Source organism: Sycon ciliatum, chromosome 9 (assembly GCF_964019385.1).
Source record: "Sycon ciliatum chromosome 9, ocSycCili1.1, whole genome shotgun sequence".
NCBI classification, from domain to species: domain Eukaryota; kingdom Metazoa; phylum Porifera; class Calcarea; order Leucosolenida; family Sycettidae; genus Sycon; species Sycon ciliatum.
The window spans coordinates 17064102-17077526 of record NC_088651.1 but is presented as its reverse complement, the minus strand read 5'-3'; the positions used below and the strand labels follow the sequence as shown (position 1 = coordinate 17077526).

Sequence of the window (13425 nt, the reverse complement as noted above, 5' to 3'; positions counted from 1 at the left end):
GGCCAGCAGATTGAGTACGGCTTTCGCCTGCAACAGTCCGCCGTGCCTGGTGATCTCAACCTGGAGCTGGTGGCATCCTCCCGCCCGGTGCCCGCGGAGAAAATGGCCGTTCCCGTGCCGGAAGATATCTGCTCGTATGCGAGGTTGGTTGGTGTGTGTGTGTGTGCGCGTGTGCGTGTGTGTGTGTGTGTGCGCATACGCATGCATGCGTGTGTGTGTGCGTGCGCGTGTGCGCACGAATCTAGGCCATACTTATGCATGTGTTCTCGCCTGGCGGGAATTGGGAACATCTCTGCACTCCTGGTGTACATGGTGTAAGGGGCCGTCCATAATTGTCGATCTTTTACACGAAGAGAAACAAGTTTCGTTTATGGGTGGGTGGGTCAAGGGGAGCTTCGTTTCGAAAAAACTAATATTGATATGAGAGACATTCAAGTCAATCTATTTTTCGTTCAGGGGGGGGGGGGGCTTGCCTCTTCTGGTGCTGAGTATTCTGAAAACTGATGAACGCTCACATTGACTCTAAACAATATCCTGCCACATTTTGCTTCACTGATAGCAAAGCATTTGGAATAACTAGAGATGGGCAACTCAACAATTGGGTTGCCTAACCCCACTCATGGGTTGCCTAACCCAACACATGGGTCGCCTAACCCCACTCATAGGTCACCTAACCCAACACAGGGGTGGCCTAACCCAACACATGGGTTACCTAACCCAACACATGGGTCTCCTAACCCAACACAGGGGTTACCTAACCCAACACAGGGGTTACCTAACCCCGCACATAGGTCGCCTAACCCAACACAGGGGTCGCCTAACCCAACACATGGGCCACCTAACCCAACACAGGGGTTAACTAACTCAACGCATGGTTTGCCTAACCTAAGCGTAGGCTGTCTAACCCAATGCATGCTGGTATAATGCTGCATTCATGACCTTATACATTATGGAATGACAATGACAATCTTGAGCGCCAGCTGTTTATTCCCTGTCCTGAAATCGATTGCTGTAAGACCAGAAATGTTAACGAACATTTTAATTCTAACGATTTAACGAATTTTAACCATTCGTCAACATTTGAAGTCGTTATGTGCAAAACAATAAGGTATATGATTGTACAGTCATTTGCCGGTTTGAGACAGAATTCGTTAGAATTTCACCTCGCTAACCCACAAAAATCTGGAGATCGTTAACTTTATTTGACGTTAAAATATTTGGTCTTACAGTAGTTTTGTTTGAAAATTCCCCTGGTTTGCAGTAGGTTTTGCAATTCTGTGTGTGCGTGCATGCGCGTGTGTGTGTGTGTGTGTGTGTGTGTGTGTGTGTGTTTTGTGTGTGTGGGTGGGTGGATGGGTGTGTGTGTGTGTGTGTGGTGTGTGCGTATGTGTGTGTGTGTGTGTGTGTGTGTATGTGTGTGTGTGTGTGCGTGTGTGTGTTCCTGGACAGCCTTTCCAGTGGTGGAGGCGAGCAGGACTATAGCATTTTAGCACTGGACAATCTTCCTGATTGTATACCGTCGCGTCTGTTGCTGGATATGAACTTTGATGTCCTGTGCGAAACGTCGCTATATCAGAGCTATGAGCTAAAGCGGCTTGCTGTGCACGATGCCAAGCGCTCGACGTACGAACAGACTAAACTTTGCGCCATCAATCACATTCTCCTTGGTCAGGTTAGTGCAAGTGTGTTCGTGTGTGTGTGTGTGCGTGCGTGTGTGTGTGTGTGTGTGTGCGTGTGTGTGTGTATGTGTATGTGTGTTGGGGGGGGGGGGGGGGGGTGCATGTGTGTGCACTCTGATTTAGCCACCCACACTAGTAGCAAGTATCACCTTCACTGGGGGCAGGTGTGAGTGCAGTTGGATCCCGGGACGGATACCCTGATGCCGTCAATCCTTTTTCTGCACCTTGTTCTCACCCACTTACTGAGGTGTGGTGAGCCCATAAGTGGGATCATTTTCAAGTCCACCCAGAGTGTTGGGGATTTCAGGGGGTGTCGGCCGTTGGGCGGTTCAATAGCCAATTGAGTCATCTTTCCAAGATTCCTTTTGAGTCTCTCTCCCTCTCCCGGGGAGACCCACATGACCAGTTTTGGCAGTGAGCAACAAGACTTAGTACAAGTAGTGTTTGTGTGTGTGTGGGTGTGTATGTATGTATGTTTGTATAATGTACGCCTGCATGTATGTGTGCGTGTACGCATGCGTGTTTGTGTTACTTTCCTCGTACAGACGGATCATGCTGTGCAAATGCTGCTGGAAACAGAGGCGGACAATGAGAACTATCTTGCAGACTGTCTTCGGTGAGTATTGTAACGTTACACATGCACACACATACACGCATGCACACACACACACACACACACACATATCCATGCACACATACACACACACACACACACACACACACACACACACACACACACGCACCAGAGACGAATGGCTGTGGAGCTGTAACATCGCATGAAATCCTGGTGCGGAATAATTAAAGCTCCGGTCTATCTGTGTTCATGGTGGGTTGAAATTCGACCGTTGAAAACTCTCATGTGAACTCAACCCTATTCTCCACGTTTTGGGTCGAGATCATGGCAGAATTATCAGAGTCTCGCTGTTGTGGAGCGCATTGGATGTTGCATTGAAGCCATCGACACCGAGGAATACTATTGGTTTACTTGCTGCTTGTTTTTGAAGAGTTTCTTTCCTTTTGTTTGTGGGTGTGTGCGTGTGTGTGCATTTGTACTATAGAGCATGCCTTACAGCAAGTATTCGATCATCTGGCGCCTCTCAAAGCACCATCAAGCTTGTTGCCACTAACTTCATAGCCAACGAGAGATTGGATGGTATGGCCGGATTTTCAGTTATTTAGGACAATAGACATGTTTTGAATGTGGGTGTGGGTGTGGGGGGGGGGGGGGAGCAACAAGATGCTATGCCTATCGTAGTTTCCTGCTCTCATCGTTCTTGCTGAGGAGCTCTTCTTTCAGGGCTGGAGGTGCATACAGGTGTGTGGGGGTGTGGGTGGGTGTGCCTGTCTAACTCTGTGTCTTTCATTCTGAAGACCACCAGTGCAGTCAAACTGGTATTTTCATTGCTGATCAGCTCTGTTCCTCAATATAATGATCCAGTCACTCTTTTTATCGCCATCATAATATTGGGCATCATTGCCCGTTTGGTCTGCGATACAAACTAAAATCTCAACAACAGCAACAACAACTCCCGCCTTCTATGTGTCAATGTGCGCACATGTTCATTGTCCTGTTTGTTGTTTTCTTGTTGTTCTTGTTGTCTCCTTGCAGAGGGTGTGCGTCTGCTGTGTCTGATCCACAAGGGGCTGGACGCTTGCCGCTACCTACAGACCTACGGCCACTGGGACCAATCTGTTTGGCTTGCAAAGGTGAGAACCCTTACTATAGCCCGTTCAGAAAAAAAATGAGTTCCTAGTTTTTGGCCATAAACAGGTCAAATTTTGAGTTTTTCACAATTTTTTGTGCAATCCCCGTGGAATGCTCTTCCAATTGTGTTTCTGAAGTCCACTGCATCACTGCATTGTGCGGTTCGAACCCCAGTTGAGGTAACTTTTTGGACCCTTTTTCGAACTTCAAGGTTTACGAAAACCCAAAGACATGGTTTGGCTGACCGCCGCCCATATGATGTTACCAGCTGAATGTCTAAACAAACTCGGACGGAGAGCCAACGTTTGAAATGTTGCCACGGTAGTCTTTATCGGGCCAACTGTTGCACCCTGTGACTCACCAGTAGCTTGCTTATACTGCAAAACGTGTAATTTTAGGTGCATTTAAAATTCCGGTGCCAGAGACCTGCCAGGTGTCAGGTGTAATTTAGAACTAGGTGACCAGCATTCCCTGCGCATACAGTGCATACTCTGGTGCCTTGTAGGTGTAATCTACATTCAGGTGCCTGTTTTCTCTACCGAAATCACCGAAATTAAAGTTACACCGAAAATTACATGTTTTACAGTAATTGTCAGTGTTGGACAACTACGTATCACCTTTCGACCGTTTGGTCCTTTCTGCTTTAGCTGAGTGTCCGTACGCACGTCTTATGTTGCAGGTCAGTCTCTCTGAGGATGACCACTTGGAGGTGATCGGTCGCTATGCCGACCATCAAGCCTCGCCCACTGTCAACAACAAGGTAACTATGAACGATGCACTGTCTTGTAGCTGTGAAGTGGTATACAGTGAAACCTCCCGCTCAAGGGACCTTCAAAACCTGGTCTCTATTACCAGGTGGTCTCTATTACCAGGTGGTCTCTATTACCAGGTGGTCTCTATTACCAGGTGGTCTCTATTACCAGGTGGTCTCTATTACCAGGTGGTCTCTATTACCAGGTGGTCTCTATTACCAGGTGGTCTCTATTACCAGGTGGTCTCTATTACCAGGTGGTCTCCTTATCCAGGGTCATTTGACTGGAAATAGCATCCCTTGGTCCTGATTTCAGTTGTCTTCTTGGACAGGTGGTCACCTTATCGGAGTGGTCGCCTTGACAGGTTTTACTGCAAACTGGTTTGAGTAGAGTTGTTTCACATCTATCACATGACCATACAGACCAGCCATGTTGGTTACAACTCCACTCTACTCCTGAACCTGAATCTATGGGTCATGTGATGTCGGCCATGTTGGTTCCACTGTTCACATGCCATGGTCACTTTCTGCACAAAGTTGGTCACACGCTTTTTTAGAAGCTGCTGTGTGTCTGTATGGGTACATGTGCGGACGTGTGTGTGTGTGTGTGTGTGTGTGTGTGTGTGTGTGTGCATGTGTGGGTGGGTGTATGTGTGTCTGTGCGCGTGTGTGTGTGTGCGTGTGTGTGTGTGTGTGTGTGTGGGTGTGTATGCTCCTGTGCGTGCCTGTATCCAGTGTCAAGCGGTGCTGCTTCATCTCGCCCTGGAGAGCTTTAGTCGTGTGATTGAGCTTCTCATCAGGTCAGTGTTGTGTTCTCGTGCTGTTTTTTTCTCTTTTTGATTCAGTAGTTTGTGGCATGATGGGGAAACAGAGGGTACCAGGTCCAGGTCATGCTTTGAAGTGGAAGGATTTTTTCCAGTCGTGCTGCGACCCATAATTAATTGGGAACTCTCGGCCTGGCACATAATGCATGTGTGCACACACATGCATGTGCATGTGTGCACACACATGCATGTACATGTGTGTGCACACATGTACATGCATGTGTGCACAAACATAATTATGCATGTGTGTGCACACACACACACACACACATGCATGTGTGTTCCGTATGTTAAGAAACTTGCGTCGTGTATGCAACACAGACATTCTGTGTTGGAGGTATGCCTTATGCCTTTTCCTAATCTACAGGCCATTCATCGGAAACTGTCCCGCTAGCTTTTGAAAGTCTGATTTGGGCCGAATTGAGGATCAAAACCCACTTTAAATCTCAAAAATCTGGGTTTTGGATCTGCTTCTCCATACATTTTGCCATGGCATACCTGCCCCAATTTGGTAAAACCTGGCTGAATTTCTATTTCCCTGTTCTTGGACTTTTCTGGCCTCAAATGTGGCTAGGAGTAATTTCACGGGTCACACAATGCATGGTGTACTGTTGTTTTCACGATATCTTCAACTATGTGCAGGAGACACCAAAAAGTTAGGGTGCCAGTTTCCAATGAATGGACTGTAGTTCCCTGCCGACCCTTCACAGTCACAACACACCTCAGCTTCTTAACTCTTAAAGTGACACTTCCAAGTGTCGGCGGGCATGGCACAAACTGACTTTCATCACTTTCCGACAGACGGTACTGATGCTAAATTGAAGAGCGCATCGATAGGAATGCGTCAATTGTACAAACGCACTGTTTATTAGCTTTGACGGAATACTGGTATCTAAATTATTATCTCCACTTCTACCAAGTTCGCTAAGTGAGCAGTGCTGTCATGAAACAGTGGTGACAACCTCGGGTGGTGATTATGAGAAAGTTGGACCCTAATGCTAGTTTCAATGAATCGTAATTTGTTTTCCAATTGGCTACCTTCTTGTGTTCTGCCAAAAAGTCAGTGAATCGTAAATTGTCTTCCAATTGGCTACCTTCTTGTGTTCTGCCGAAAAGTCGTAGCGTCAATCATTGTCGGCATTGCACACGATTGGTACCGTCAAGGGTACATGAAGCCCAGACAGGGCCAGAGTGCTGGCAGGGTAGTCACTATGTAGGCTTGGCCAGAGCACCCTGCTACACCATTTGGGGCATTGGTCTAGGCGGCTAGAAGTTCGCCAAGCACAGCATACCCTTATACACACCGTGACTCCCATTGCACGTAAGAGCGGCCTAGGCTGGGGGGGGGGGGGGGGGGCTCCCCAGTTTGTGGGTACCTGACAGTAGGGTATGACCAAGAGTACATAACCCCCCAGAGTGTACAATGCCTGATCCAGCTCTGAATGCATTGGGTCTTGGTCGAGCGTAATCGGATATTTGCGTCATAATACCGTACAGATCTGAGGGGAACCCAGGGAGTCGCGGGGGACTCTCGGATCAAAAATAACGGTGCAGTGTACGCATGACATCAGAAGATCCGACTACGCTTGACCAAGAATCTGACTACGCTCGACCAAAACCCTATGCAGAGGTGAATCAGGCGTTGCATACTGGGGGGGGATGTACTCTTGGTACGACGTTGACAGCAAGAATATGAACACCCAGGTTGTTAGTCCGCACTTATGCTGTCCACCCTGGCATTGCCTGGTGTGTGTGTGTGTGTGTGTTTTAATCTACGTCTCTTTCTCTCCCTCTGTGACTGGGGCCCTGGGGCTCACCAACAGTGAGAGTGAATGGCTAATGATGATTGCCTTGTGTCCACCTGTTGTGCTCTGAGTGCTGCAGTTGATAACTAATTAAAGTTATCACTTGTATAGGAGTACTTGTGGAGGGAGTTGCACTGTTTCCCTGAAGCCCCAATCCCACTCCAGCACTTGTGCGAAGTAGACTATCTGTGACCTGGTGGCCAGTACAAGTAGCAGTTAGGGGTGAATTAGTCAGAGATGGTGTACAGCCAGACCTCGCATAACCGCACACATACGTTTTCCACAAAAAAATATCCGGATAGGCGAGGGAACCGGGTAATCGAACACACATACTGTATGTAAGCATGGCATATGCTGTAAGGCCACACCGTTTTTTATCTCTGTTTCGCGTCCCCCGCGCGCATGTATTTCACAGCTGGAATTTAAAAAAAAAAAAAAGGAACAAAATTTTTTTTTTTTGAAAATGCAATACAAATTTAATGCAAACCCAGAAAACCGGAAAATGTAACTCAGCTCACACACATGTACCTGGTACATTGTACATGTGTGTGCAATAAGCTGGACCGCAAGTCACACAATCATCATGCTGCCTGTGTTTGGACCACAAGCATGGCCCGGCAGAGGGGATACACTCATGTATTCATGTACACGTACATTGTACATGTCAATGTACATGAACAGTGCTGCGTCGCTTCACTGTACACAAATGCAATGCACGTACACTTTTTTTTTTTGGATGGCTTTTTTTATTTTTTTCGCCCTCCCTCATTGATTTCATCGAATAAGGTGACGCGAAACATAGAAAAAAAACGGCGTGGCCTAAATGGGTAACCAGCGATTTTCTTCCGGATGGCGAGGGATCCGGATAAACGAGGTGTGACTGTACTGTTTTACTGGCCTATGTTCCCACCTCTCCCAGGCAAGACTGGATAATGATGACTACTTGAAGTGTGGCAGGTATGCAGGCTGTCATGGGGCCACGATATGCATTGGTCCTTAGGCTGTTGAGAAGTGTAGAAGGCTGTGGGTGTGCAGGGCTGTTAGGGTGTGTAGAACACTAGAAGGCCGTGGGTGTGCAAGGCTGTCAGGGTGAGTAGAAGGCTGTGGGTGTGCAAGGCTCAAGTATATCCATGCTACTTCAAAATTCGAATGGTTTGTGTCACTTGTCCCTTGGTGCATGGCGTGGTGATGGGTCATGATAATGATGATGATTGCCCTGAAGGAGGTGGCAGCAGTGCTGATTGGCGTGGAGTTTGAGCGTGTGTGTGTGTGAGTGTGTGTGTGTGTGTGTGCGCGCTCGTGCGTGCGCACGGATGTGCATGCAGTGTTCGCTCTCATGGTCCAGTCAGGTGACAGTGGATAAGGAGACCACCTGTACTCAGCGACCACATCTTGAAGGTCCCTTGAGCGGTCGCCTTCGACAGGTTTTCACTGTACATGTACATGGTCTACTGCAGTACAATCATCTCAGTGTTCACCACTACTAGTACACCTGTATAAGGAAATGTTTGCCCCGCACACCAGCTGCTAGTACATGTATCCGCATGGCAGGAGTAGATGTACATGTACATGTGCATTCTACAGCGAAACCTCTCTAAGACGACCGCTCGAGGGACCTTCAAAACCTGGTCTCTGTTACCAGGTGGTCTCCTTATCCAGGGTCATTTGACTGGAAATAAATAACATCCCTTGGTCCTGGTTCCAGTGGCCTTCTAGTACAGGGGGTCACCTTATCGGAGTGGACGCCTTCACAGGTTCCACCGTACCTCAAAAGAAATAAGCCTTGTTTAGTAGATAGCCACCATGCACCATGCTGTCAAACTTTCATGAATCCACATGAATCATTGTTACTGAATCTCCAGCTCCGGACAGCTAGCTGGGAATGTGTGTGCTCATTATATGCCTGAATAAAAGAGGCTGATTGTGTCATGTAAACAAGCAGCCAGTCTTCTTGCTCCCATGAATCTGAATCCCAAAGGACGTTTTTAACCTGATCATGGAAAAGCGTTCACAGATTTGTGGTGGAAGTAGTGTGGGCGTGCGTCCGTGTGTGTGTGTGGGGGGGGGGGGCGGGATCCGACCTTACCAGATCCGACCCTCGTGCCTTACACTGCTGATGCATACGTGGATAGGGTATTGGCCAGGCCCTAGTTTTCTTTCTGCCCGAGAGAGGATCATGCAGGTTGTGTGACGTACACCTTGTACTTTGAAGCAGTGTCAATGTGATCATGTGATGATACAACAGGTAGCACTCTGCTCTTGTCAGTCTTACTGGTAGTGGCTGTCACCTACTGGTCAGAGGGGTGCTGGAATTACGATTTTGGCATTGTGCTTGTGTGCCAAAACTACGAGTACATTGTACGTGATTGCGTAGTGTCACTGGCTGTTGTCACTCAACTTGTCAGTCATTGGTGTACTGGATGTGTAGACTAGCATTCGGTATCTTTGTAGCACACGTCCATCTGTTGTGCGCCATGGATTTAAGCTCAGGATGCCAGTGCTTGTCTTAACTAGTGTGTCAGATTGCATAGGTCCCAGCGCCCATGTGCGTGTGTGTGTGCGTGTGCCTGCGTGTGGTAATATCCCTGTCAAGCTGCTGCCGTCCTGATCTTTGAAGACAGATGTTGCTCATGGCAGGTGGTCTCTCTCTCTCTCTCTCTCTCTCTCTCCCCCCCTCTCTCTCTCTCCTAGTTTAGTTTCGATTGAGATAAGTATAATATCGCTTGATTGTGAAATAGTTGTTCCCTGGTGAACGTTCAAGTGTTCGTCTTGAGGGGTAGGGAGCGAGTCTCGGCACAAGTGCACAAAGTAATTAGTATCGTCTTGCAAAAACATAATGGTATGTTTAAGGACGGTTTCTTGTTGCATGCCCGCCCCCCCCCCCCCCCCCCATGGACTGTGTGCTGATCTGGGTCCGCTAGCACAGCCATTGCAAATGAGATCCAACCTGAAGAATGCAGCCCAGCTCCGGGGCTGCACCGCCCTAGCACTACCCACACTAGGCTGTGCTGTGAGCATGCCTCTGCTCTGGCCATCAGGTTGGATTTCATCCGCCATCAGTGTACAGTCATGACTGCACAGTCAACCTTGGTAATAAGGATCCTCTAATCATCATCTCACTTGAATCTATCCAACCACCAGAGAACATGTGGGTGGAGGTGGTGGATCCACTGACTTGAATTATAAAAATGTTAATACCAGAACAAGAGCATTCCTCTGAAAGTGACCTCTCCAGTACCACTTTCCTCATGCCTGTTCAACTATACCTACCGAGTGGATTGGATAACAAGGTAAGTGTGTAGTGCCCGCAGGCCGGATAAAAGTCATTGCTGTGTGTCAGCCAGGAGAGCAGTGTGTCTATTCCTGGGAAATCTGGCGTGCTGATGACACCATGCTATCGGGGCGGTGTGCCACTGTTATCAAGAGGAGGATGGAGGTGACATTTGCGAAAATGCACTGTGGTTCCTTGTGGTCAGCTGTGCGCACTGAGCATTGAGCAAGAGCTGAAGGTGGGCTATTGACCTGCAGTGCAGTGGGTGCACAGGAGTGTGTGTGTGTGGGTGCCTGTGTGTGTGTGTGGGGGGGGGCTGTTGACAGGTACAGCCAAGCCACAGATGTGCTGTCTCTATGTTGACTTCTTACACTGGTGTGCGTGTTTGTCTGTGTGTGCGTTTGTCTGTGTGTGCGTGTGTGTACACGTGGTTTGTGTTGCTTTCACAGCATGCAACACTCGGACATCGCAGCGTGTTTCATCGAGGCATGTGTCGAGTATGGGGTGCTACCAGCTGGCCCAGAAATGGGTAAGACTACCTTTCTCCTTTCTCTGACTTGCAGAACACAACCTTTTCCAAGTTGCCATTTTCTTTATATAACTTGAGTGGTTCAGCAACTTGTTTGTTTGAAGTTTTATCTTCCATCGCTAACCAAACGGACGCCCAATATTGTGATGGCGATAGAGTAAAGATGAAGTGTGGCTCGGTAAAGCACACTCTGTGCTCGTACACAACCAGTCAATGGGTCAGGTCTGGGTGCGAGGTGATCTACACGACCGCGAGATTCGTCCCATGCGTGATGCTGCCATGGATATCCAGTCAGCTGAGCTCCAATTTTGCCGCGAGCCATCCCGACCAATCCCGGTGCCGTGATGTGGCTGGGGTTGGAAATGGCATGATGTGCTATCCCTTGACTGCTTTGTAGTTTTACTTCCGATTTCGTACGTTCACGCGTGTGAATGCTGCTATCCCGATCCCAGCAGATGTTGCTATGTCTAACTTGGCTTGTTTGTTGTCATTGCTACGGCAATGTGTGTGCGTTCGTGTGCGTGTGTGTACATGTGTGTGTACGTACATGTGTGCATGTGTGTGTGTGTGTGCGTGTCTGTTTGTGTACGTGTATGCGTTTGTGTACGTGCATACGTCTGCGTGCTTGCTGCTGCCGTTGTCTGTGTTTGCTCTCCAGCTACGACGGTGGAGACAGCGTTTGCCGAGTACGCCAAGTATCTGCATTCGCTGAACATGACCAAGGCTGCGAACCATTACTGCTCCATTGCCGGACACAGAGGACGCCAGCTAGCTGCCTGGATCAACCTGCAGGAGTAGTAGTAATATAACAACTTCAAGAAACCAAAGCGTGTACCCACAGTGCGAGAGTTTGTCACGCTGATCTGGTGTGCTTCACGTCCTGCGGCACACAGACATACACACACTCCGTACGCAGTGGCATGGTGTACGGGGTGCAAGCACGTTCCTGCGTGTGTTCCCGCGTGTGTTCATGCACCTATATCACCCGTCTGTAATGCACTGCACTGTTGCGAGGGAGCAGCGCGTGGACTGTACCATGGCAAGTTGAATGGCCGCACTGATTGGCGTTGCCCTGGTGACGATCACGTGACGTTGTCTCCGACCCGGCATGTCAGTGCATGCCCTACCAGTCTTCCATGACATGTGTGGTTGTGCAAGGGTCCATCCGCGCATGGTCCGTTGCATGTATCTTATGCCACTGCCGCAGATGCATGTACGTGTAGGTGTGTGGGTCCGGTTGATCGGCAATCTGGGAACTGTGTTTGAGCCTATACGCTATGCCGTGTATGAGTGTGTTTTTATGTAGATATATTTACAAAACCCACATATGTGTATCTCTCGCTGTTCCTGCGTACAGGTTTGCAACACAACATTTATTCTATGTTCATTTTCTAGCCACTGCCCCCCCCCCCCCCCCTCCACACACACACACACGCACACACATAAATATGTGCACGCACGCACAGACACACAAACGCGTGCATACACAGATACACACACACACACACACACACACACATACATACATACACACACACACACACACACACACACACACACACACCATCCCTTACCAACAACATACCTTTGCTGCATGTGGTAGCCGGTATGTGCCCCGAGATGCATTGTGTGTTTCCTGTCCGTTTATCTGTCACTCATCTGTCAATAATTTTATTCCGTTCTTCATTTCCGTCGCCTGCTGCAATGCGCCCGCCCGCACATGGCTAGACACGGCCAGTGGAAGCTGCTTACAGGCAAGCATTTCTGATAAAATATTCCTACTTATGAAGTCCCCAATCTCCCAATGTAGTGCCAATGGCCGGTCTGCTCTTTATGAGAATTTCTCTACTGCTGAGACCATCTTTCCCTTATATCTGTGTGTTTTTCTTCTGGCAACGTTGCCTTGGGCCTTTTTCCATTTTACTTCCACACGTCTATGTACAGTCACTTACCCCCCTCCCCTTCTCATCCGTTTGAGGTGTCTTGCGGACTGCGTGTGGCCACCCAGCTCATTTTTTCTTATTTTTATCGCTGATACTCAATTATGATGCACCCCTCCCCTCCTCCCCCCCCCCCCTTCGTCCCTGCCCCATCATTCACCCATTTGGACCTGTCCTCCTAACCCCATCATTCTCGCCTTTTTTTCTTGGGCTTGTGGTGTGCCGAGTCTGCCCGACGTCTACGGCGGACATGCCCCTGCTCGCGTACAGTGAAACGAACTGACCAAATCATTCATTGCTATCAATCACAAACTGGCACTGCATAATTGTTTGCCTTGGCCAGTCGACCACTCCCAGCGATATCTACGTGACCATTTTTATTTTTTTCCTTGATCGGGTTCTCTTTCGACCACTCTGAACATGACTGTACATGTACATTGTACATTTTGTGCTTGATCGGGTTCTCTGTCGACCAGTCCAGACAATCAGCCCCCCGAGAATACTCAGTTCTTCATGTTGTTGGTTTGACAGCATGAAACAAGGTGGAGGACGCTGTGTTCGGAAACAGTGACCTTTCTGCAACCACCCATGGTTTATCTAACACCTTAGTTCTGCATGTACCTATACCCGCAAGCTACAAGTGATGCAGAAAGAAAGCAGAAGGTCGTGAGGTACGTGCAGGCTATAAACAGTTGTTTTGTTTATGGACTCTTGCTAGTAGTCCATGATGCATGCAAGCACAGGATAGAACGATGCTGTGTCAGCCACAGCCGCTGCATACTGCCGTAGTGATTGCTTTCCGCGGCCATATTCGTCCTGAAGTCACATGTACAATGTAGTTGAAAAATGAAATGCTCCGTCAATGGTCTAAAGGCATTGACCACTGTTGTCAGTGTTGAGTGTTGATAGTGTTGCCGTGAT

General features: G+C 48.5%; 1 protein-coding gene across 1 annotated transcript in view; it reads left to right on the top strand.

Annotated features, from left to right (window-relative positions):
- Window positions 1-12955, top strand: part of LOC135824684 (WD repeat-containing protein 11-like) — a 46450-nt gene extending 33495 nt beyond the window's left edge. Inside the window, exons 24-32 of the mRNA XM_065337393.1 lie at window positions 1-143; window positions 1450-1672; window positions 2225-2295; window positions 2738-2832; window positions 3289-3386; window positions 4064-4144; window positions 4871-4935; window positions 10485-10564; window positions 11223-12955. The exon at window positions 1-143 is cut by the window's left edge and continues 105 nt beyond it. Coding sequence (XP_065193465.1) covers window positions 1-143; window positions 1450-1672; window positions 2225-2295; window positions 2738-2832; window positions 3289-3386; window positions 4064-4144; window positions 4871-4935; window positions 10485-10564; window positions 11223-11362 — 996 coding nt within the window. The 3' untranslated portion in view covers window positions 11363-12955. The remainder of the gene's footprint in view (window positions 144-1449; window positions 1673-2224; window positions 2296-2737; window positions 2833-3288; window positions 3387-4063; window positions 4145-4870; window positions 4936-10484; window positions 10565-11222) is intronic.
- The last annotated feature ends 470 nt before the right edge of the window (window positions 12956-13425 follow it).